This window comes from Colletotrichum godetiae (assembly GCF_030913485.1).
Source record: "Colletotrichum godetiae strain CBS 193.32 chromosome Unknown BDP55scaffold_18, whole genome shotgun sequence".
Lineage (NCBI taxonomy): Eukaryota > Fungi > Ascomycota > Sordariomycetes > Glomerellales > Glomerellaceae > Colletotrichum > Colletotrichum godetiae.
In genome coordinates this window covers 687408-710224 of record NW_026851266.1, presented here as the reverse complement: position 1 = coordinate 710224, position 22817 = coordinate 687408, and the positions used below count along the sequence as shown (strand labels likewise).

Sequence of the window (22817 nt, the reverse complement as noted above, 5' to 3'; positions counted from 1 at the left end):
AGTAACCACTCGTACATGTTATCGTCTGACTATGAGATGCCACCCTCATTCCACTTCACAAGGCGGCGCGACGTGAATTTGCCAATATTTCGCCGTCTCCTTGGAGATTCTCGCCCTCTCTTCGTCAGTCATCGTGTCCTTCCCATACTCCTTATGCGTCACCCCTTCCGCCAAGACGCCGTCTCTCGTGCCGTTCTTCAAAAATGTCATAAACTTCATAGTCACCCTAACATACTCCTGCAACCCTTGCCGCGCATCAATCGTAGCACCCGTGGTCCAACGAAGCAGGAAAGGCTCAATGAGTGGCGCATCGGTCACGCTGGGATGACTCGTCTTCAGACTAGTCAGGAACCAGCTTGAGCCCACGCGCTTGAGTATATCTCTCACAATGTCCCTGACCGTGTCAAAGTGCGGCCGGCCGAAGAATGGTTTGCTCTTCTTAGACCAGGAGTCGGAGTGGACGAGGAGGACCGGCACGTCGATATCGGTGTTGAGCCGGCCGCTGCTCTTCCCTGGGTCGAGAGCGATACCTCCCACGGCCGGGTTCTCGGTTGATGTGGCACCTTTGAGAGCCTGGAGTGCGCCCGTTGCGCCAAAGGAATGGCCTGCGATGGCTGTCTGGGAGAAGTCGAGTCTGCCTTGCCAGTCCTCCAGGCCGTGGCCTTCTTTGCGGGCATTGTCTGTGAAAACCATCGATCCCTTCCCGGCGTGTAGCGACTCCAATACCGCGATCGTCTCTTCAATCTCAGCCTGCCGGAAGGCCAGCTGTTTGAACTTCAGGTCATCAGACTCCATCTTCTTGCCGTCCCTCAGTTCGTTCTTGTTAAGGTACATGACCTTGCGTTTCTTGCCGTCTTTAGCTGTAACAACCGAACCGGGTCCGCTACCGTCGCGATGCTCGATGGCAGCGACGACGATTCCGCGACTCGCGAGTTCGCCGCAGTAGTGCGTATAATCCGTCCGAGAACTGGCCAGGCCGTGAGATAACACCACGACGGGGAGCTTCTCATCCCCCTTCCTGCTTGTCGGGGGAATAAGTGGTACATCAACCTGGGCGGAAATCCTAATGCTTCCCACCAGAGCCCACAGTGCGAACGTAAATGCTGGCCGTGAGATGAAGTTGTTGAAGTGAGCAGCCTTCGCATAGCCCTCTGCTGTGAGGCTGATGGGCTTGGGGACCCAGTAGTGATGACTTATTCCCTTTACACCCTTCTCGGCTGGATAATACAGGGTGAAGAGCACTGTCTCTGGGTTGAACGCTGGTTTGCCGTTACTGGCGAGAACTGAGTCGCTTGTATTGCGAGGGGTACGGATGGGGATCTCGATGTCTATTGCCCCGACTTCAAAGGGGCCCGAGTAGCTGGGTAACCTGGAGGCAAGAAGAGGCGACTGGATGAGGATGTAATAGAGGACATACAACCCAATGAGACTCCATAGCAGGTATCCTCCTGTTAGTCGGGGGCGTAGGGTCGTGAGGATCCTCTGCGACATGGAGCGACTCCATGGTTGCGCGGTCCTCATCCATTTTGGTGTATTTTCCATGATGCCTTCAGGATACACTCTTCCCCCCGTGGATCGTCTGATGGTGTTGTCGTTCTCGTCGAGCAATGGAAGCGGAGAGTCCGGATCCTCGAAACCTGGGGCTTCGGCTAAAGCATCGAGTTCCACGTCAATGTCTCTGTAAGCGTGTGACTGACGTGACGCCATAACTTGAGGAGAGATCTCATAGATTGGGCTAAGAGGATGAATCAATGTTACCCTTCAACGTGTAGTGAAGTGGATGAGATGAGGTTGGCGGGGGCCGGAATCTGCGGCGGGATGTTCGGCAGTGGCGTTACGTCATTATCCTTGGTGTTCGGACGCCTCAAGATGACAGCAGTCCTGCGCGGATACCCGAGAAGATACTTGTGACACTTATCCTGCTGGAAATTCATTAGTTCAGTAATTTGATGATCAGAGCTTTGTGTTAATAAGAAAGACAGCGCAATTGGTGCCTAGTAATGGAGAGGTGTGGCTGGTCTGCTACACAGACCTAGGCCTCTCAGTATAATCTAACAAAAGACTGGAACAAAATAGCTACAATGAAGGTATCATTGTGTGCTCTCCTGAGTTGCCATAGGCTGATAGTCAAGCAATCTAACTCGTCCAAGTTGCTCCCCTTCGCCTCGCGGTGTGCGGCATGTTCCGTCTGCAATTATGTCCAGGCGAGCATTCGACTGGCCGTGAGCAGGATTTTTGATAGAAATGATGTCGATGCGAGAGAGCCATAGCTGATTCATTCTCTTGAGTCTTCGGCTACTCTACAGAAGAACGAAGGCTAAAGCCTCGGCTCCCCTGGATATGCTGCCAGTATCGGCCAACGCCAAAGGAGTGGACTCCTCGCAACACTCTAATAAGGTTCATCGACTCTGTCACAGTTGAGGCTTAGTGAATGACATGGTGGAGTTAAACGTGCTTTGCTTCAGTTCACCGGAGAATAGCGGATAGTTTCATAGCAGGCCTTATCTGATGGTGGAGTCCGGGAAGAAACGCCATGACCGAAGGCTTCCCTCTGATTTGTCTTGGCCGCCGAGGCGCCTCCTGAAAAAGCCTGCCTGTCAAAGCTCCGATGGAACAAGGGAGATACCCACTTCATTCAAGGGAATATGAATGCAAATCTTTTCGTATGCCTCCTTTCATATTGGTCCGGAATGCCGAGGCCTAATGAGATGTTTGCCGAGAAACAAGGTCCGCAGCAATGGCCTTGACTGCCACTCCGTGAGATAGGAGCCAACTGCTTATTCTAGGTATCAGTCTGGAAAGAAGTGAAGGAAAAGACTTCTTTGAGTAGCAAGTTGATTTTCTAAAGCATCACTGTGCTCTTAGACCTGTTAGAGAAGTTTATTTCATTAGATGAAAGGGTGTTTTTGAACTGGAATGGTTGACAACATGTAGATCCTGGCAACTCCTCGTACACACGCAAAAGCAATTTTGTGTCATCGGTTGCTTGTAGAACTAGCTCACTCCTGGATAGTGCCGTTTCCGCATTTGATAGTGAGGCTTAGAGGCGGCTATGTTGATAACGATGTCCTAGACACAACGGCTGACTGCATCGCAAATCTCGCGACAGCACCCAAGAGAGGTAAGCCCCTCACAGGCAGTCCTTCGAGATGGATCAACTATCCACAGACCGGGGCACGAGTTGAAAGTCGTTGCGCAAATCTTTTCCCGGTCGATCGGTTGATCAGTTATCATATCAACTAGGCAACGTCTGCGGTCGGCCTTGGGGGTACTCAATACCATGCGGCCAACTAAGGACAGTAGCACGCTCGAACTTGCTTAGTGTATCCGGCAACTTCGCCACTCTTGACAACAAAAGTCTATCTAGGAATTACAATGAAATACCAGGGGCTATGAAGAGTGGTTGCTAGATATTCTTTTACTCAAATAGCTGGGATGAACACCATGTATGCTGCCGCGTAGCCGCGTAGAATACAGATTCCAACCAATCGCATCTGTCTTTACAGAGCCTCGAACGGATTCCGGGATGAAGGATTTGGAACTGCCCCGGTGTCGTTCGTTCTCCTAAAGCCCTCAATCAAATAACCCATGACGTGCATCATAAACGCGCCGACCAGTCGCATCTCTCAGTCTTTGCTCCATTGTTCACAGCAGCCCCCCCCTGCGAAGACCCGCGTCCTACCGTACCTACCTTGCCCCAGATCACCTACCATGGAGCCGATCATCCGCAATTCGTTTTGTAGCCTTTTAACAACTACAGACTTCTCCCACCGCCAATCGAATCGAGAGTCTCAAAGTGCGAGTTCTGGCTCATGATTGGTGGGTTAAGGTGAAACACACCATGCTGAGACCATGTGGTCCACCACTCAACGTTGAACCGGCCGAGAACCCGATAGCTTGTTTGGGGATTCGCTTTTGATTCCATCTTGGGATGGTCCAGCAACCCCAGTCTGGCCCCGCCAGGTCGGAGGCGACTCTTGATGGGGGATCCTCGCGAGGTCAACGTTCTTCAGCCAACTCGGCTGTCTTCCTTACCAAGCTCCTTGCGTTCTCTGTCGCAAATGAGCTGAAGTTGGGCCAAAGCAGCCTCGGCTGATTCGATTGCCGCGATGGACGGAAAACGGTGATTGATATTGACTCAGCTGTTGGACTGACGGCTGCCATCGCAACTCACGTATAAGTAGCGCAGCGTCCCTCGTCCCATCTTGGCTTTATGTTAACGAATCTTCACAGTAATTCGACGCCAACGTAGCATCTGCCCAACGAACAAGCTTTCCTGCCAAAATCACTAGTGCAGAGCGCTTGTTTTCAATTCAGCAAACATGGTCTATTCACCCGTCGTCGCACTAGGTTTTCTGGGCGCCCTGCAGGGCAGGAGCGAGGTCTATTCCCGACAGACGAACGCGACGGGCTGTGCGACGGGCGTGCATATGATTGTGGCCCGGGCCAGCACTGAGCAACCGGGCACGGGAGTCATTGGCGCGATCGCGAACAACATCCAGTCGCAGGTACCGGGATCCGATATCGTCCCGGTCGATTATCCTGCGCTGCTGAATCCCTATCAGCCGTCGCAGAAGGCTGGTGTCACGGCGATGACCAAGCTGGTTCAGGACTACGCGAAGGCATGCCCCCAGACGAAGATGGTTCTCATGGGATACTCGCAAGTTAGTGATCATTCATTGTTGCCATCACGAGACAGGAAGACTGACGGACAGCAAAGGGTGCTCACGTCACTGCCGATGTTCTTTGCGGCACAAGCGAGACTGGGTTTGAGGCAACAGAGCCCCAGGCCACTGACATTACGGACAAGAGTATGTTTTTGAGTGATACCGAGAAGTCTCTGCAGGTCATTGACACGAATGTAGTTGCCGCCGTCGTCCTCATGGGCGACCCAAGCCACGTGACCGGGCAGCCCTTCGACCAAGGAACCAGCCAGAAAGACGGTGTAAGCAAGACCAAGCAAGAATCCGAGTGTCTGGTCAAGAGCGGTTTTGCTGACCAATTCTCCTTCTAGATCTTTCCAAGAACGAAGATGGCCGGGTGCGACGCCGTCTCGAGCAAGATGGCTTCCTTCTGCAACAGCGGCGACCCATTCTGCGACAGTGGTGCCGACATCCAGGTTCATCTGAGCTACGTCCAGTCGGACGGGGACGCAGCCACAAAGTTCATCATGTCCAAGGTCGGCGGCGGCGCTGCGGCATGACTGGGGGAAAGCACGGCTGCGAGCCAGTCTGCCAGCCTGGTCTTCGTACTGTACATGACTCTGCTGGCACAGATTGTTGGTTTCTTGATCTGAAGAAGGAGGGCTTTGATATGATTGCTTCGTGGGCTAGGCAACGGTAGATACCGGGGTTTCCTGATACATAAGTTTGGATTAGTTGAAGCATAGTTAGCGTACAAGAACATGTTCACTACTTTTTTTTAATGATGACGGGACCTTCATTACTTTAGAATGTTGTCCTGTTTAAAGTCCAGCCATGGCTATGCACATGGCATCGCTTCGGAGATGAGTGTTCTCGTTCCTTTGGGCAAAGTTAGCCGCCCATTGTAGCCATCAGCTGACCACTGTGACACATTTTCTGCATCAAGCTTTTCAATGGAGGCTGGAAAGTGACCTCAGTGTCCGGGGGAAGGCATAGCGAAGGCTCGTGTGGGACTGCTAGATACACGTATGACTCAAGAAGGGGCAGCGAGGCTTGATCAAACCTTTTGACGGTGGCAGAAAGTCCCTTCTAGCTTGCCGGAAATGCCACGATTGACTATTGAGTACATCACGTCCTGAGACGAGACTTGGTGTGCTGTTGGTTCGGAAACCTAAATGGGTATGTAGTGGCCGACTCTATGAACTACCCCGTCGTCTGTGGAAATGGCCTTACTTACTTTTGTTGCCAAGGGATGTCGGCGAGGATGAAGATACGGCTCTGGTCTTCGCAAATCGTCTTGGTGGTAATCTCCAATTCGCGTGCAAGAATGGGAGACTTGGAACAAATCCATTGAACCAACTGTGAAATGATATAAGAGGAGAAATTCAGAGAATTAGTTGGAACATAATTTCATCCTTCACCTTCGTTGTCTCCTCCGTGATTATTTCTGTAAGAATACACCATAAAGAATCGGCATTATCCAGTGTGCGACACTAGTGTGTAGAGTGTACTTGATTCTTATAATAGACGAGCCGTTGCATAAGGCCGATTCCCTAAGATCTTATCTCCTCCTTCTCACGCATGCCCTCTACTAGTAAGAGAAAGGCCAGACTAGTCTAATCTGCCTTTACTTCTTCTTAAACTCACAGCTCTCTCCAACCTACTCAGAATTAGAAGGGGCAGTTTGGAAAGTCGTGTGTAGGAGCGTTAACTTGGTTTAAATGATATGGGCGAGGAGGTGGAGGCCCCTCGAGTCCCTAATCCTAATGAGTAGTCGAGTGGTGCATCTTGAAAACAGGATTGGCCGTATAGGTACCGTTACAATAATAATATAAGTACTAACTAACATTAATAACTTTAGCGACTGGTCGCTTTGGTTATCTTCTCCGTGACTATACTAAGAGGGATATATTGTGAAGGAACGGCGATACTCGATGAAAGACGCCAGTAGGGTGAGCCCGCTTGACTGGCCAAGCAAGTCGTTGCACTGTTCTCCCCAGAGGTCAACTTAGCATTTACAATGTCCCCCTATTCTTCTACTTCCTTGTCCGATGCAATAGATGTGGACTGTAGTCGCAAAAGAACGACGCTGTCAGCTTCGGGTAGAAAGAGTCAATTTATACTACCAATTCTCCAACAGACGTTCCAAGCAGCCGGGGATATTCGAATCGCTTTTAGCGGAATGGCCCGACGGGTACTGCCGAAATGGTCATGCAGATATCAAAGGTACCCCACAACCTTGACGACAGCCATGCCACCATCTTCGTAGTCTCTTGCTGCAAATATCGTGTGAGTCTTGCCGGTGATGTTGGGCGTTTCATGACTGAATCAGCTAACGTAAGTTGCAGCGAAAATTGAAGTCGCTGGTGTCAGAGAGCGAAGAGATGATGACTTTGACTCAATGCTGGACTTCTTTCGCACCTGGACTTGGTACTTGCCGCTCGAATTTGCCAGTCTCCCACTTTGTGGCCTATCGAGCCATCTATTGATGTCTTATGCCGTCTATGTTGCCGTCATGTCACTCTTTGGTGCCCGGTACGACTTTGCCGGGCCATATATCTTACCGACTCTCGCTCTTATACTTCTCTCAAATTCTAGTCCGGCTTGAACCCTCGACGCCCATCGGCGTTTGGCGTCGTGATAACTTGCTCATGGAGTCCACTCAGTATCAAACCATTTCGAATCGAAGTCGCAAAGGAGATACCACGTTATATTATACATGGAGACCTCTACGGCATCGTTTTCAGAGGGATATATAAACAGGTACTTTTTCCCCTTCCCTCCTGATTCCTTTCTCATTCTACATCCCACTTTCAATCGTCTACACGCAAGAGTAAGTCTACCAACTGTAAGTTTTTCATTCAGTCAGTTCGCAAGAAACCAAAAACAACATCACCATGTCTTCCTCTACATCCTCTTACCCCGCTGCGATGGACGTGGATACTCCTCCCACCTCCTCCTTCGGTTCTTCTTCTTCTTTTCTCCCCCAAGGCAGTCCCGCCATCCCTGCCTTTGGTGCTCCTTCTTTCTTCCCCTCCCAAGTCAGGCACACCCCCCCTGTCTTTGGAGCTCCCTCCTCTCTCTCCTCTCCTCTTTCTTCTACCTACTCGGTTGGAATGAAGGTGGCCAGACACACCACCTCCATTCCGACTGAGGATGATCTCATTTCCTCTTTTTCTTCTTTCAACGTTGGGGCTCCGGCTACACCCCTTCCTCGTGCTCTCAGACGTGGAAAGCAGGAGCCTCCTCGTCTCTCCCCTCTTTCTCTTATGGCTGCTCGAGTCGCTTGGGCTAAGTGCAGGAAGAGCAAGTGCTCTCCTTCTGGCAATCCCTTCCGCCAGAATCACGCATTCTACCGCAAGTACTCTCACATCTCTTTCTCCCCCTCCCGCAAGAGCCACTCTGAGAGGAGCGATACCCCCCGTGGCACCTCTTCTCCCCGCGCCCCTGCTGATCCCCTTGGACCCAAGTCTGAGGGAGTAAGCAAGCGTCGTGGTCCCGCCAAGGGTCAGGGCAGAGCTCAGGTGAAGCAGCAACAGTATCAGGGCAATCGTCAGCCTCCCCGCGGTCCCCGGAACTCTTCCCCTGGTCAGCCTCGGTCTTACCCCCAGCCTGCTCGAGGTCACACTCGCGGGCCTAGACCGAATCGCTATCAGGGTCCGGGGACTGCTCGGAATGGTCAGAATCCCTTTACGCCTGCTGTGAATCCTTTCTCTCAACCCTTACCCAAGGCTTCCGCTCCCGCTCCTCCTTCTCAGCCACGCAATCGCAACTCTCGGGGTGGTTACCGCGGTCGTTACCGTGGCTCTCACCGCAACCCCATCTCTCTCTAGAGTACTTGCTTCCTCTTTTTCTCTCCCCCTCTCTTTGCGTTTGTTTCTTCCTGCACAAAAGCCCAAAAAAACTTGAAAAGCCTTAAGAGAAAAAAAAATCCGCGTTTCCTTTGTCTTTGGTTTTGAGATCATCATTCTTCCGCTTTCTTATGTCTTCCGCTTCCGTTTGCTTTTGTTTCTATTTCTCTCTCTCTCTCTCTCCCCTCTCTTCTCTCCGCCGTTGTTTTTGGTTTCTGCGAATCTGGTGGACTTTTATCGCTTGCATGTAGGCGATTACTGCTAACCTCCCCGGCCCCGGCGAGCCACCATCGGGAAATCGCCTTTCTCCCCTCCCCTTGCCTCCGAGGCCCCAGCGAGCCACCTTCGGGAAATCGCTCCTCTCCCCTTCCTCAGCCTCCAAGGCCCCGGCGAGCCATCTTCGGAAAATCACCTTTCTCCCCACCCTCCTTTTCCTCCCAGGCCCCAGCGAGCCGCCATCGTGAAATCGCTCCTCTCCCCACCCTCTTTTCTCTCCAAGGCCCCAGTGAGCCACCATTGCGAAATCACTCTTCTCCCCACCCTCTTTTTCCTCCAAGGCCCCAGCGAGCCACCATCGTGAAATCGCTCCTCTCCCCACCCTCTTTTCTCTCCCCGGTCCCGACGAACCACCCTCGTGAAATCGTCTTCCTCCCCACCTTCTTTTTCCTCCGAGGCCCCAGTGAGCCACCATCGTGAAATCACTTTCCTCCCCACCTTCTTCTCCTTGGCCCCGGTGAGCCTATCACTACTCCTTTGGGCAATAAAGTCGGACTCCAAACCTCCCCGTGGTATTGCCTGGGAACTTCCTCTCCTTCGTTGGATTGGATGCTAAGTCCTTCTGGACTGGAGACGCAAACAATAGTAAGATTCATCTCTGTTTTGGTATTGCTAATTTTATATAGTCTATTCCCTTGTTGGGCATGATTTGCTCGCTAAGCAGGGAGTGACCAAGGTAGGTGCTGTGTCCTCATTTCTCTTTTCAAGGCTCATCTGAATCGACTCACTAATACATGAATAATATCACTGGTTTCTAGTATTTGCATCAGCGTCCTTCTCATCATTTACAGCCTCTCTGGTTTGTTGTCTCCCTTACATATCTACACAAATCATGAGCATCTCCTTCTCGCTCAACTCACATCCAACACTGTCAGTCTAGTAAGTAAGTTGACATCTTATGCTCTCAACAAGAGATGATATGAGGTCGTACTCTTATGGTACCAGAGGTGAGTTTGGACTGAAATCAAGAAGGCAGAGAGAAGCTGACAGGCTCATGTTCAGAATGAAGTCAAAGTTGGAGTCGCGCGTCGCGTGTCGCGAACGTTTGAAGATGAGGGGGTGGCACCCCGTGTGGCCTGTGCACCTACCGGGCTGCCGCAAGCCCTTTTCCACCGTTCGGCCTAGCCTTGCCTGTGAGATTTTCACATTCCCTTCATGCTCCATACTCAACAGCAATGAACTGAAAATTTCCAGGAGAAATGATCAGAAAGGTCTACATGTTCCGAAATTGGACAAGCAGATTTTCGGGGAGGTTTATGAGCCTAGCAGCCGTCAAGCTGCCGGGTTGACTCGGGCCGGGCGTGGGTGGGGCCGGCCAGTCCGACCTGTCCGTCGAGGCCCGGTTTCCGGCGTTCGCTCAGGGGGGCAGGCTAAATGAAGGTAAGGCTTAATCCAAATTGATAGGAAATCATTTCAACTTTCAAAGTTCAAATAGCTCAATTTGTACACAATTAACCAAGAAGTCAAGCGAGTCCAAAGTCTTAATCAAGGATGCGACTAACGCTTCATTGTTCTAGAATCTGCTCTTTGCAATCATACTGCCCAGAGCTACTGCACCGCCTTGGCATGACAATGCCCCGTGGGTAGGGGCTAGCTCAACGCATTTCATGCGGCCACTTCTTCCACAGTTTTGTTCAGTGATCGAGCCGGCGGGCAAAGTCTATTCTGGTGAACCTTTCAGTTTTGTAGGCTCAGGACAATTGTCTGCGGCAGGCGGCCGATCATTCATATGGGGAGATTGCTACTGACATCTGGTCTAATACAGTTTCCCCTAGCACACTATGATTGATGAGGCAGACTCAGACATCGTGAGGAGCATCTTGGGGTCTAACACAGAGTGCTGAGCTGCAATATTCAATCTAGGCGATTTCACCCTGCCTCTCGATGGAAACGTCCACTACGCCAGCAATCAGTCTACATCAAGTCAAACGTCCTTCATCAACCTTGCACACTAGACTAGGCCCAGAATGCTGTCTCAAAAGTTCTTTCGCGGCCTTTGCGCCCTCTTCATCATCCTTCTCGGAGCCAACTTCGCTTCGGCCTCCCCAGTCGCAGTCAACGCGGACCTAGCCGTCCGCACCCCGGCCGAAGACACCTCCGTCGCCGCCCGCGCCTCAGGCGGCGGCTGGTGCTGGCCCTTCTGCAACCCTTTCAGCCGGGGCGTCCCCAACGCCCCGAGCCGCTACATCTTCCGCCCTCCCGCGTCGACGGCCCGCCCTCAATATTTCGACACCCCGGACAACCAGGTGACTCTCCGCGCCGAGACGCAGGCATCGGGCGCCGTGGTGGTGACCGTCTCGGTGGGCACACGGTACACGCTCCCGGCGGGCGCTGAGATCAACGTGCGGCTCCTGGTGCGGCGCACAAATATCGATTTCAACCACGCGGATCTGTCCGTTGGGAGTGAGACGGCGGTTGTGAGGATCACGCCTGAGCAGGCTGCTGGTTTTAGGACTGGGGAGAGGAGTGAGGATGGGTCTTTTGCGATTACGCTTCTGTATAAGTTGGGGCAGGAACTGTGAGGGGATGATGGATTCCCGTCTGCTGTCTGAGTCTGAGACTTCCCCGTCCGAAGTGCTCTCAGTGCGGATTTAGATCTTGGTACAGACTTGACATGCTGAAATGCTGCATACTTGTCATACCTGGTCGATGACCTTCATGGAAAACGTGATAAAATTCTATCGAATGGCTTACATGAATTAATAGATCTCATAAAGAATGAAATTGACTTATTTTGTAAAATAACTGACGTGAAAGAACCCGAAAGACATCACGACGTAGCCTGACAGGCCTGAAGCTACGTTGGAAGCCAGATGCCTTACCCAAGTACCCCGGTCGAGTGCTCAGCAACTGCTGGCCCTGTAGCCCGCTGAAGGCACCTCATGGTTCTTGAAGCAACACAACTTGAACATGGAATGATGTGATGCTCATGTTGCGACCCCGGCAAACCCATCGAATCGCCACAAACACGCACAAAGTCAGTACATAGGCTGCTCATGGAGATGCATTTCGTGTCCCAGGGTAGAGAGTGTATGAGCCGTCGCTGATCTGCCTGCCACCAGGAAATGCCCGGCCCTCTGCAGGTAAGCGGACGTCTTCTACCATCTCTAGTGACAAGCTGGTGTCGAAGATAAGCTTGCGTTATCCACCAATCCCGGCTTCTCGATGAGCGGGACGTGCATACGGCTGCATTTCACTCTCTGTTATCTTATCTCAACTACCGGGGGCATGAGTGAGATGTAGAGACGACGAGGTTCATTGGAGACATCGTCGAGGTTGCTCGTTACTTCAACGTGATTATCGCTATCATTTGTTTCGGAGCCTATAGGTCACTGACCGACATACCCCCTCACTCTGATCGGATGTTCAGCCTCTAGCACCTACTGAGATTGTCTAGTGAAAACAAGCCGATCCAAACGCCATGGCAGAAAAGACGAAGTACGTCGATCGGGTGATTCCCGAGGTATGGCCCGGTCCCTTCCTCTCGGATTTCTAGTCTAATGAGAAAACTGACTGGCTTTCAAACACCAGATCTCCCTCCGTGATTTCGAGACTCGCATCGACGAAATCACCTCCCAGATATGTGATGCAGCCGAGAACGTTGGCTTCTTCTCCATCAAGGACCACGGTCTCAGCCAATCCGAAGTAGACGAGATGTTCTCCGTGTCCGAGTCCTTCTTCGCTCTACCAGATGAAGCCAAAGAAACCGTGCCATGGAGCCCCAAGAACGTCGGCTGGGAGAAGCTATCACAGATCAGACCGTCTACGGGTGCAGCCGACCAAAAGGAGTCGTATCAACTCCAGTTCGGGGAGAACATGACCGGCGTCTGGGCCAGTGATGACATTCTTCCCGGCTTCAAGGAAAAGTCGTTGGCCTTTATGCATCGCGTGCAAGCCATATCGGAAAGGCTGATGCTGTGCCTAGCCCGGGGCCTCGGCTTTCAGGATAATTACTTTATCAAGTACCACGATGCTGCTCACCCCGGCGCGCAGTCGGTGCTCCGGCTTCTGCACTACTTCGAAACTCCGCGCGTCGATGATGGGAAGATATATCATCGAGCAGGCGCCCACGCCGACTGGGGATTCCTCACGCTATTATTCCAGCGAGAGGGACAGTCAGGGCTCGAAATCTGCCCTGGTCGTGAGGCTGTCAGCGAGCACGCCCTCGGAGACGAATGGACAAAGGTCGAGATCAAGCCTGGAGTCATCATCTGTAACATTGGTGACTTGCTGATGAGTTGGAGCGACGACCGATTCAAGAGTACTTATCATCGGGTCAAGGCGCCGTGTGAAGAGGGTGACTACTACGGGGAGAGATATAGTATGGCTTTCTTCAATCAGCCGTGCAAGGAGGCTCTCATCCAGGGTCCGTTGAAGAAGTATCCGATGGTTACTGGGGAGGAGTTCAATCGCAATGCGATGAATAGGATGTATGCGGCTTTGCAAGCGAAGATGGCTGGGAATGAGGTCAAGGCTTGAATGGTGGAGAGTGAGACTGGCAAAGGAAAGAGTCAGAAAGGAGTGAATCATTGCGTTTGTCCCAGCAAGAAGATTGGACCTACTAGCTATCATCTACTCTAACCCTTCGTGTCAATTCCAGACAAAGGCAAAGTCTCTCTCGCTCATGGAAACCTCCTTCCATCCAGACAACGAGACGTCCTTCCAACCTAAGGAGTCGCAGCTGATGGTTCCCTTGAAAGAGCGGCAGTCGTTCCCCGAAAACACAATGTAGCCTCTGCCAGTCTCCCGCCTAGTAGTCAGCGACGTCTGGTCGTCTAGGGAGGACGTTGCGGTGGAGGTGACGTCTCCGTTCCATTGGAACCAGAGTTTGGGAGATCGGAAGCTGTTCTTCTCAAAGTTCTTGAACCGTCTGTGCTCTTCTGCCTCGCTTTCTTCCTCTTCCTCTGATTCTTCGTCGACGTCGTCCTCCTCGTGGGTGTCGTCTGCTCTCTTCTCATCCTCGCAGGTCTTGTGCTTCGATCCTGAGCCTCCATTCTCGTCAGAGTCATCGGGAACTTCAGTCTCTTCATCGCCCTCTTCAAACTGCAATATCAGATCTTCGAGAACCTTTCTGCTTCCCGTGAGAATAACGCTGGCTTCGAGCACCCCAGGCAGACTCAGCTGGCCCAGCAACCCCCTGCCATCATCCGAGAGGCGAAAGATATCCATTAACGGACCAGCAGACTTCCCGGTGCTTTTTTCGGACGTAGACCCCCTCATTTTGGTCGCACTCGGGCACTTGATGTCGTATCTGCCAAACGCTCTCTTGACTTCGAAGACTCCACCACGTTTTCCGCGCCGGCCCCCTTTGTTGGACTTGTTTGCCCTGTTGTGGACATGCCTTGATGTAAAGGCTGCCTCTTGCCAATCGTCCATTGAATGTGATGTGCTCGAATTGATCAAGGGACTTGAAATGTGTACTCATAATGGCCTTTTAGTTGCGTCGGCGCATTCACACTCGAAGGCGCTGATTCTCAATCGCTATCCGAAAATGGGAGTCTTGACGTCATCTCTTCAGCGGCTTAACTGACCCGAGCGCCCGGCTTTTGAGATCGTGTCTTTTCACAACAGCAAGTGAAAGAATCAAATGCGTTTGAGTTCGATTGAGAGAAAATTGAAATGGAAATGAGAACCAATAATATCACCAAAAAACTTGCGTCCATGGATTTCATTTGAGCATCGTCAAATGAGTGACTCGGTGGGGTTGGAAGGGTAGTTCATCATAGGTGCGCGCTCACCAGCATTGATGAAACATTATGAGATGAACCAGCCCGTAGCAAGCAGTAGCAGACCTTGACTTTACTCGTTGCGTATCACTAACTTTCTGCGATCGAAGTTCGAAAACTGCGGTTCCTGAGGGCGACTCAGAAAGAGGCCAGTCTAGCCCTGCCGTCGCGATGGGGACGTTGAGCGATAAATCGAAGCCATAGCAGGCGGCCCACGATCTGACGGGCGGAGCCGGCTACAACGTTGACGTGCCGCGCCCACCAACGCTAGTTAGCGCATCTCATCAAAGACAATGGTTCTGAGTCTTGGCCCTGCGAGACTGCGATGTGTGGATGAACCTTCTCGGCCGGGCTGCCCCCGGACTTGTCAGTGCACGCGTTACATCAGAGGTCGCATGCCCTCTCGAGCCTTTTACTCAATACCTTGTCACCTTTCTCACCGAGAAGAGTGAGTGGAAGACTCAGACAGTACATAGACGCAGGGGAGAAGAGTCTAGACCATCGAGAATCAAGTAACCTGTTTCCAAGTTCCAACCCCTGTCTCTCACCTCACGGCTGACGCTCCCCCGCAATGAGCGGCTGGTGGCCCCTCTTCGCCGCTGCGCATCACCGAGTGTGACGTCAAGCCCGCCAACACAGGAGCATTTCCCTGCCCGCCCAATCAGACGCGCAACGCAACGCAAGCAAACCCAGGATTTCTTGTTTTTTGGACGACTCCGTCACACGCAATGCCGCTGCTTGGGGAGGCCAGAGCTCTGAGCGACATCATAAAGCTCTTTGGCGCACTTCCTGACTTGCTCCCGCTCCCCTCACACCACTGACTTCGATCTTTGATCATTGAAACCCTGCGATAGAACTATTCACCTTCCAGCGGAACCCAGCACCGCGTTCAAATATACGAACAACACCATAGACAGAAAAGAATCACACACATAAAAACACCATCACAATGTCCGACGACGAGACCAAGGGATCGGGAACGATCTACTCCCGCAACAAGGAAGACACAATCGAAGCCGAGACCCTCCTCTGGCGCGCAATGTGCGACAGCAAGACAAAGCACCTGAAAAGATACCTCGACAAGGAGGCCGTACTCGCCCACCCGGGCCAGAAGCCCTTGTCACCCAAATCCAAGCCAACGCTCCAGGAGTACCTCGAGGAAGACTGGGAGCCCTGGACGGCGTACCGCATGCACGACGACCCCGAGTTTGTCGAGATTGACATGATGAGCTCCAGCCTCGTCTACCGGGTCACCGCTTGGCGCCAGGAGGGCAAGAAGCTTGTTGCGACGGAGGGGATTTGCAATAGTGTTTGGAAGCAGGAGCCTGGTGGGGACTGGACTTGCTGCTGCCACCATATGAGCACTCTTTGAGCATGGGAATGATGGATACGAGAGGATTCGATGCAAGATTCACGGCTGAGAGACGATGCATGGCATGGATGGAGAAGGGAAGATCTGGGCGTTTTGTACGAGTAGCGGCATGGCTCGCGGGCGCTATTGTTACGGTATAATGATGACTTTTCGTAATAGCATTTCTCATGACTTGAACCGTCGTAATTCATCCATATTGAACGTCGCATGCGTGCGTTTTACTAGCAGTCTTTGCTGACTTTCCCCGCAAGGTGTTTCAACGGCAAGGCGCGTGCGCGTGCGTAGTTAGCCGCGCAAATCCTTTACTTGGCCGAGCAGTAGCAATTTCACCGTCAAACAAACGACGATGATAGCCTCTTTCAAGGCTCCTGAGTGAAAAAAGGTTGCTGCGAAAATGTGTCCGGGATGTAAGGGGATGATATGATGTCACTGGGCGAACTTGGAATGGAGACAGTGGGGGAACCTTGGAAGACCTCGGCCCCGATCAACTTAAGCCAGTGATGAAGCATCAGGAGGCAATGGCCCCAGAACAACGAATTGAACTACCTTGAATGGACGCAAAACAGATCAACAGCGCAGCGTAAGAATGGCCGAGTTAGAACAACTTTCCGGCAGATTTTCGGTAGGGGAACACCTCGATGTCACCCGGTGTTCGGAGCGGATATGGCCCCACATCGGTATTGCCGGCCGGAACAGTACGCCGGAGGATCGGCTAACTCGAAATTTTTACGTTCAAACTAATCGAAGAACTGTATCACAAGCATCATATGGAGAAATTTTGGGACAAATTTTGCAGTAGAACTGCATATCTGACAAGAGCAGCCTGCGTCGGTAATCAGGATGATCTACACCTCAACAAGTCAGTGAGAAGAGGCTGATGCAACCAGAAGTTCCTAAATAATTGCTTAGGTTAAGTATATCGATGAATCGACGCCCGCAGCGAAGCTGAGCAACGGCGCAGCGGCGGACCATTACCTCCAGTCGCCAGGGATCGGCCTGTGCCGCCAATCGTGTTTTAAGGGACGTCGACGACGTTTCTGCTGTGAACTTGGCTCATTTTTCGCGAGACCAGGCACAATAATTCTTGTTAACGCCGGAAGATGCATGTATCGAAGATCACGCCTGGGAACCTTCAAAATGGCGCAGTCATGATGAGGAAAAAGGAACTGCTATTCAGTTAAGTGATTCTGCAGACTGGTTCGGGGGGTCTCGAATCACGGGTCTCATTTTACAGGTGGATTTCAATGTGAAGGCGAAGGACATGCATCAGTTTTCATAAATCCTACTTCCAAACATGAGAAATATCTCCCTCGGAACCGCCGAACTGTATTTTTGGCTACTACAATCTTGCCACCAAGTCCAGTTGATCTGTAATCGAGTTGGTCCTAGTGACAACTCCAGCCACCTCCCATGGGTACCAAGTCGCATCTCTTCCTATGGCTTCTTTTAGAGCAGAGGTAGTCCAACGATTGAAGTTGAAAGAGTCATCGAAGTCGACATTCTCGTGACCTTTGACCCACGATCGGAGCATATCTTTACTCTTTGCCTCGTGTTCCGGCGCCTTTAAATCAGAAAACATGTCTTCCTCTTCCAAGTCACACCGAGGGTCTCCAGCTAGCAAAACTTCATGTAATTCAAAGTCCGGAAGACCATGGCTTCTCTTCGGTAATTTATGGGGATGTAAGCGGGACTATACCGGAACACAACCACGGTGTTTTCCTGCTTTTCATGGCGAAGGATAATTTTCAGGGCGTCTAGATGGGGCTTTGCCCTCCTGAATCTTACAGCGTTCGATAGATTGAGAACAAAGAGTATCCAGAGAGATGCGTCTCTAATGATGTGAAAGGCAGGCTATTCCATCAGCACTATTCTTTTTTGCATCATACGCCTACCAGGGGTCTCAACCTCGTCGCCTTTCCGGTGTGACATTGATAGCTTCAATATAACCGGAAACAAGACGTTTGCTGGCGCTTCCAATAACCAGGGAGGCTGTCCAGAATTTGTAATCTGGTGCAAACACCTGATAAGGCTTTCCATCCTTCACCCTTGTTGCGTCGAGGCTCTTCGGCCAACCTAAATCGCAGGAAATCAACCTGACCACAGTAGGCCGCGGTGGGTAGAAAAGGATGCGAAAAAGTGGTCTGTACCCCCATTCCCGCAACCGCAAATCCCTCTTCGAAACGTTCGAAGACTGACATCCAGTGACTTCACGAAATGTCGTTGCATACGCGAAGTGATCTGTCCAGATCTTCTCGAAGGCCACAAGTGTCTTGATTTCAAGCCCTGAAGGTCGCGAAAAGATTTCTAATAATTGGCTATGCAAGCTTCGTCCATGTCTGCGCATGAGACGTCTCATTCGGGTAAATTCCGCCATTCGCAGCAGGGCATAGATGTTGCGAAATCTGTACACGAAGAGTTCTTGCTCAGTTCGATTGCCTGCTCAGAAGATAGAACATAGTCTTTAACCGTCTTGTGGAGAAAGCCTATGCCTTTCAACAAGCGTCGAATAGTGTTGTCGTCAGATTTTGATGGGACCATGACAAGAATTCCTGTGGTGAGGCCTTTTGATTGTTTGCTTATTCTTTCCTGATCCCTGGCAAGTGTTACCTCAGTGTAAGACGTCCTGGAACCCGAGAAGTCTGAGATCGACATCTCCAAATGCATTGATATTATCAAACACAGATACATGCAGAGGTCCCTCGAAAGGATTTGTGGCGACCAGCATGAGTAACGAACGAATTTTTCTTTCGTCATCTCGAGGCAATAACGATAGCATGGACTCGTACAGTTTGTCAAGTTGAGTTGGCGTGCTGTAGAGCTTTTGACACATTCTTAGGTAGCTGCTGTGCATCTCGGCTTCTTCTAGAAATGCTCACACAACTAATCGAGCCCAGAGCCCGACAATCTTTCCCACGAACTCAAGATAGAACAATGAAATTCGGTCAAGTTATTGTCATTCTCGAAGGTGTCTCGATTTGAGAGATATACGTCGCCTTGGGTGATTTCATGGAGATGGATTGCTAATCGGAATGTATTCAGGAAATGCACCTCTGGCCTGGAGCTGACGTATACCTTGATCAATCTTCCCTTTGCCCAGTCTCGGAGTTTCAGAGCAAAGATTTTCTGGTCGTAGGCATTGGCCTTGTATTCGTCCAGTCCATCGACGAACATGCAAAACCTGATGTCATCAGAAGGCAATTCGAAGTTCATTAGCCGTTCGAAAGCGGCCTTGATATCGTGCGCTCGATACAGGTCTTATTTACAAACTGTATTGTTCTTTTCGAGATTCGCAGCGTCCCATTGCTCGTGTAGAACCCCTGGTATGAGACGAGGGCAGTGTCTGAGGATGGAGAACAGAAAAGATCGATACATCCCATCGAGGGTCATTTGAAGTTTCTGGCCGTCCGATCGCCAGAAGAAGAACGAAGAAATCGCAACGGTTGCATCGCCAGCCCATTGCTGGAAAAAGTTTTCGTCTGCTGGTGTTTGGCCATGAACTTTAGCAGAGTTGAATTCCCACAGCCTGCCTTGCCAGAGATGTGGAATATTCCGCCGTCGCCCGGGAGCCAATCGAGATATTGTTGGCTTACTCTCTCCCATTCCTGTTTTTGGCACCTCAAACTTCACTCGTCCGGCCATCAACGATTCAAGGGCTGCGCGGGAGAAAATATCCACTCAAAAGTCCCTTCACTTGGGTCGATTATTGAGTTGACTCTGTTGAAGATCCCTTTGAAGTACAAGTGTTGAAGAATTCGTGCCTCCTTGGGCGTGAATTTTATAAGAGAGTTCAAATGCTCAGTCTTGACAAATACTTCATTAAGGGAGTTGAAATGATGTTCTTGGACATCTCTTGAGATTTGTTCATGATCGATACCATCATCTGATGTCGTAGTTGTGCTGCCCTCACTCGCATCATCGCACTGCAGTCTTCATCCAGCTTTGCCAAGATCTTCACAAAATCGACTCGAAGAGACTTTAGCTCCCCAGAAGAGCTCAATGACATGGTTTGAGCTTCACTCTGTATGTTGTCCAACTGCTTTTTGACGGATGATTGATGTTCACTATTTCCGCACGTGTTAATACTAATATTTTGAAGAGGCATGGCCTGAGTGGATTAACGACTTACTTCAGTAATGCCAGAAGCCTGGTGTTCATTTCCATGCGATATTCGGCAAGTCGACCTTCGATATGCGCAACCTCTTTCCTCTGGCGCATGCCAGCCCATGTTACCCTCATAGCAGCCCAGCGCGAGCTGTCTGGCGCCTTGAGCTTCTCAAAAATGGCCATGAGTTCTAGGCATACATCGTAACATTCTGCTAAGAGAGCCTTCAGGGCTCGCTCATGCTTTGAGCTACCCGACTACTCTAATTGAAGCTCTAAAGAGTAGTCTCTGAGGTCGCTAATAATCTCGCTTATATGGGCCTTCTCTTTGCTAACTTTCCGTCTGGAATCATATAGCTCGTTGGCACCGGTAGTTATTTTCTATGAGAAGTCAAGAAAAGCTATTATGCCGGCTGCAACACCTATGGCTACTTCTGCCCCCATGATGGGTCCGGCGCAGATACATCGACAAAGCGAACTTAGAAAGGTAAATCCTATTCTGAAATGGAGAGAGTGAAGTCTGAATAGAGGACACGTCAGAAGCGGGGTGATCACCTTTGCAATACCAAGGTGAAGTCTTACTGGCTGCCTGGTTGCATCTTTCTGGCATTTGTCGGATGGTCAGCCTGCGTTGCAATTTGCGGTTTTGCGAACTGCTGCGCCTCTCATGGACGTCTGGAATGTCTCATGACCTGAGCCGTCTTACATCAAACCACTCAAGAGTCTGCTTCGCGTTGACTTGATACTCCTGTACCTGCTGTATGGCAACATCCTAGATCACAGAGCAAAGGGGATCAGGTGTAAAATGTCTTGTCGTACCACGCTCAAATGTGTCCGTCTCTACGCCAGCGCTTGTAATGCGTCCCTTCCGTGATGAGAGATTCCTTCTTCCTCACTACTTGTCGACCTCTATATCCTTAAGCCGTCTCTATCCACAGTAATTCGTTCTTTTCACAAATCTATCACAAAACTTGACATTCTCGATCGAGAGCTCTTGACGTTTGAACCCGTACCCTCGCCCTTGCCCAAAACCGAGGAGCCTGATTATCCATCTAATTACACGATTCTAGGCGGCTGGCAGCCTTGTAGCAATGCTGGACTTCTCGTCAGAGACATTGACGACCGTCGAGAAGCTCGACATAGCAGCCCGATCTGCCATCTACGCCGTGTTGACGGTGGCTCTCGTCATGTATCTAGGAGAGTTGCGACTAACTCCACGTTCTCAACCAGAATTCGTTTAGCACACTCTCAATCTGAGCTATTTCAACTGGAAGCTACTGAACTCTCACGACCTCTGCCTTCTCTCCAATCAAGACTTCTCCTTCCAGTAAATAGGCCACACCCACTCTCTCATAGCGTTTCTCTGCCTCCGAGGCCTTGACGGGAGATACCATAAGAGCAAAGTATCTTGGTGGATTGCTAATGTTCTGCCTGCTCGTACCAATGATGACACACATCAGCGGCCGGGGCAGAATTCTCTCCGGGTCATCAAGTATCAGCCGCGCTAGGTTGTCGCCAATCAACGTGTGAACTGGGGCCTGAAAATATGTCCTCTTTGAAAGAACTCCTGCTTCTTCCGAGTCCCTATTCGTCCGACTTCCGAACGGTGACGAAATGTCTGTAGCTCTCGAGATGTCGCCAAACGGAACATTCATATAGCTTATTTCTCCCTCAAAAGCCATCCATGACCAGGAAGGGACTCGTTCTCCGGGTTGAAATATGATGCGTCGCAGCGAGGTCCCAGTGTTGCGGCGCTGCCACAAAAGATCTCTGTGTAGGTTTGATTGGAAGATACCATAGCCACCGGTCGACTTCAGTGCCGTCATCAATCTCTTTTCGAGGCCCGCAATGGCTCTTGGTTTGTCCGTAGAATATGTCAGACTCAGAGAGGAATAACGTTCGTAGAGGTCGTGGTAGTGCTGCAGCTGCCTGCCTTGTTTGAAGGACTCAACAGAATGAGGGAAATTTGAGTCTCCAAGGAACGCTGCTTTTCGACTGATGTCAAAATTAGTACGGAGCAAGTTTTCATGTAGATGGATCAACACTCACTTCGTCGTCTTCGTAAATGTCTCACACCGTATGCCTTCTCCGCACTCCCAGTATGTCTGATTACTCGTGAAATGCAATGTTCTTTGTGAAAGGGCACGCTCCTGAAGAACCCAGCCCCTCTGATTCAAGTCTCCTTTCTCTACGTCAGTCTCAAAGTTGTCGATGAGTTCACAAATGTGAAACTGCACGCCATCATGGGTTCTCGCGGTGACAAATCGTCGCGGCATTCGCGGATTGAGGAACCCCTGGAATCTGTTTTCCGCACAGCTGGCGGCAATGGTTATGTAGGCAGAACCAAACACCTCTTCCATAAGTTTTGACTCTTTTTCCCAGTCATCTTTCGAGTCCATGTTGGTATGGTTCATGTTGTCCTGAAGGATGCAAAGAGAGTCTATCCACAGGTACTCCACTTTCAATTTCCTTGTGATCACTACGGCGTCAAGGAAGGTCTGGGGCAAATAGTCGTCGTCAATACCTACTACGCTTGTGATCTCGTGAATGTTGTCCGTGGTCGTTGTGACAAACTTGCCTTCCATTGACGGATCTGTGCCCCATCGATGGGACAGCGCAATATACTTCAGGGACGCCGATTTTGAGCCAGGGCTGGAAATCAGTCGGACACACCTCGTATCTTCGTCACCAACCAACAGCAGCCTACTCGGAATGAATCTCTTGCGATCAGGTAGATGCAGAGCAACATTACAATCTTTCACCCATTTGTTGAGAATACTAATGTGTGTCGAGTCTCCGGGGATGAGAGGGGTGGGAAATCCCAGCTGAATACCGTTGGATCTCAGAG

The 22817-nt window shown here is 50.9% G+C and overlaps 9 protein-coding genes across 9 annotated transcripts; 5 read left to right on the top strand and 4 right to left on the bottom strand.

Annotated features, from left to right (window-relative positions):
• Positions 1-7: 7 nt before the first annotated feature.
• On the bottom strand, positions 8-1780 carry BDP55DRAFT_662390 (PAF-acetylhydrolase family member). Its single transcript, XM_060574797.1, has one exon. It carries the CDS (start codon positions 1705-1707, stop codon positions 46-48), a length of 1662 nt encoding a protein of 553 aa, XP_060430355.1. The 5' UTR covers positions 1708-1780; the 3' UTR covers positions 8-45.
• Positions 1781-3937: 2157 nt separating this feature from the next.
• Positions 3938-5412, top strand: BDP55DRAFT_662389 (cutinase). The gene is made up of 4 exons (XM_060574796.1): positions 3938-4664; positions 4721-4811; positions 4866-4945; positions 5015-5412. Exons 1-4 carry the CDS (start codon positions 4323-4325, stop codon positions 5201-5203), a joined length of 702 nt encoding a protein of 233 aa, XP_060430354.1. The 5' UTR covers positions 3938-4322; the 3' UTR covers positions 5204-5412.
• Positions 5413-7540: 2128 nt separating this feature from the next.
• BDP55DRAFT_742447 (uncharacterized protein) lies at positions 7541-8803 on the top strand (the record flags this gene model as incomplete). The annotated part of the gene is made up of 1 exon (XM_060580462.1): positions 7541-8803. The coding sequence occupies one exon, from the start codon at positions 7541-7543 to the stop codon at positions 8474-8476; it is 936 nt and encodes a 311-aa protein (XP_060430353.1). The 3' UTR covers positions 8477-8803.
• A 1934-nt stretch (positions 8804-10737) lies between these two features.
• BDP55DRAFT_631511 (uncharacterized protein) lies at positions 10738-11292 on the top strand (the record flags this gene model as incomplete). The annotated part of the gene is made up of 1 exon (XM_060572291.1): positions 10738-11292. The coding sequence occupies one exon, from the start codon at positions 10738-10740 to the stop codon at positions 11290-11292; it is 555 nt and encodes a 184-aa protein (XP_060430352.1).
• Positions 11293-11961: 669 nt separating this feature from the next.
• On the top strand, positions 11962-13297 carry BDP55DRAFT_662380 (uncharacterized protein). The gene is made up of 2 exons (XM_060574795.1): positions 11962-12233; positions 12302-13297. Exons 1-2 carry the CDS (start codon positions 12192-12194, stop codon positions 13247-13249), a joined length of 990 nt encoding a protein of 329 aa, XP_060430351.1. The 5' UTR covers positions 11962-12191; the 3' UTR covers positions 13250-13297.
• Positions 13298-13360: 63 nt separating this feature from the next.
• On the bottom strand, positions 13361-14146 carry BDP55DRAFT_551016 (uncharacterized protein; the record flags this gene model as incomplete). Its single annotated transcript, XM_060569082.1, has 1 exon — positions 13361-14146. The coding sequence occupies one exon, from the start codon at positions 14144-14146 to the stop codon at positions 13361-13363; it is 786 nt and encodes a 261-aa protein (XP_060430350.1).
• A 1278-nt stretch (positions 14147-15424) lies between these two features.
• BDP55DRAFT_662375 (uncharacterized protein) lies at positions 15425-16094 on the top strand. The gene has a single exon (XM_060574794.1). It carries the CDS (start codon positions 15446-15448, stop codon positions 15866-15868), a length of 423 nt encoding a protein of 140 aa, XP_060430349.1. The 5' UTR covers positions 15425-15445; the 3' UTR covers positions 15869-16094.
• Positions 16095-19655: 3561 nt separating this feature from the next.
• Positions 19656-20467, bottom strand: BDP55DRAFT_715042 (uncharacterized protein; the record flags this gene model as incomplete). The annotated part of the gene is made up of 2 exons (XM_060578287.1): positions 19995-20467; positions 19656-19950 (listed from the first exon to the last, which is right to left on the bottom strand). Exons 1-2 carry the CDS (start codon positions 20153-20155, stop codon positions 19656-19658), a joined length of 456 nt encoding a protein of 151 aa, XP_060430348.1. The 5' UTR covers positions 20156-20467.
• Positions 20468-21243: 776 nt separating this feature from the next.
• On the bottom strand, positions 21244-22554 carry BDP55DRAFT_550998 (uncharacterized protein; the record flags this gene model as incomplete). Its single annotated transcript, XM_060569080.1, has 3 exons — positions 21244-21964; positions 22019-22137; positions 22231-22554. 3 exons carry the CDS (start codon positions 22552-22554, stop codon positions 21244-21246), a joined length of 1164 nt encoding a protein of 387 aa, XP_060430347.1.
• Positions 22555-22817: the final 263 nt, after the last annotated feature.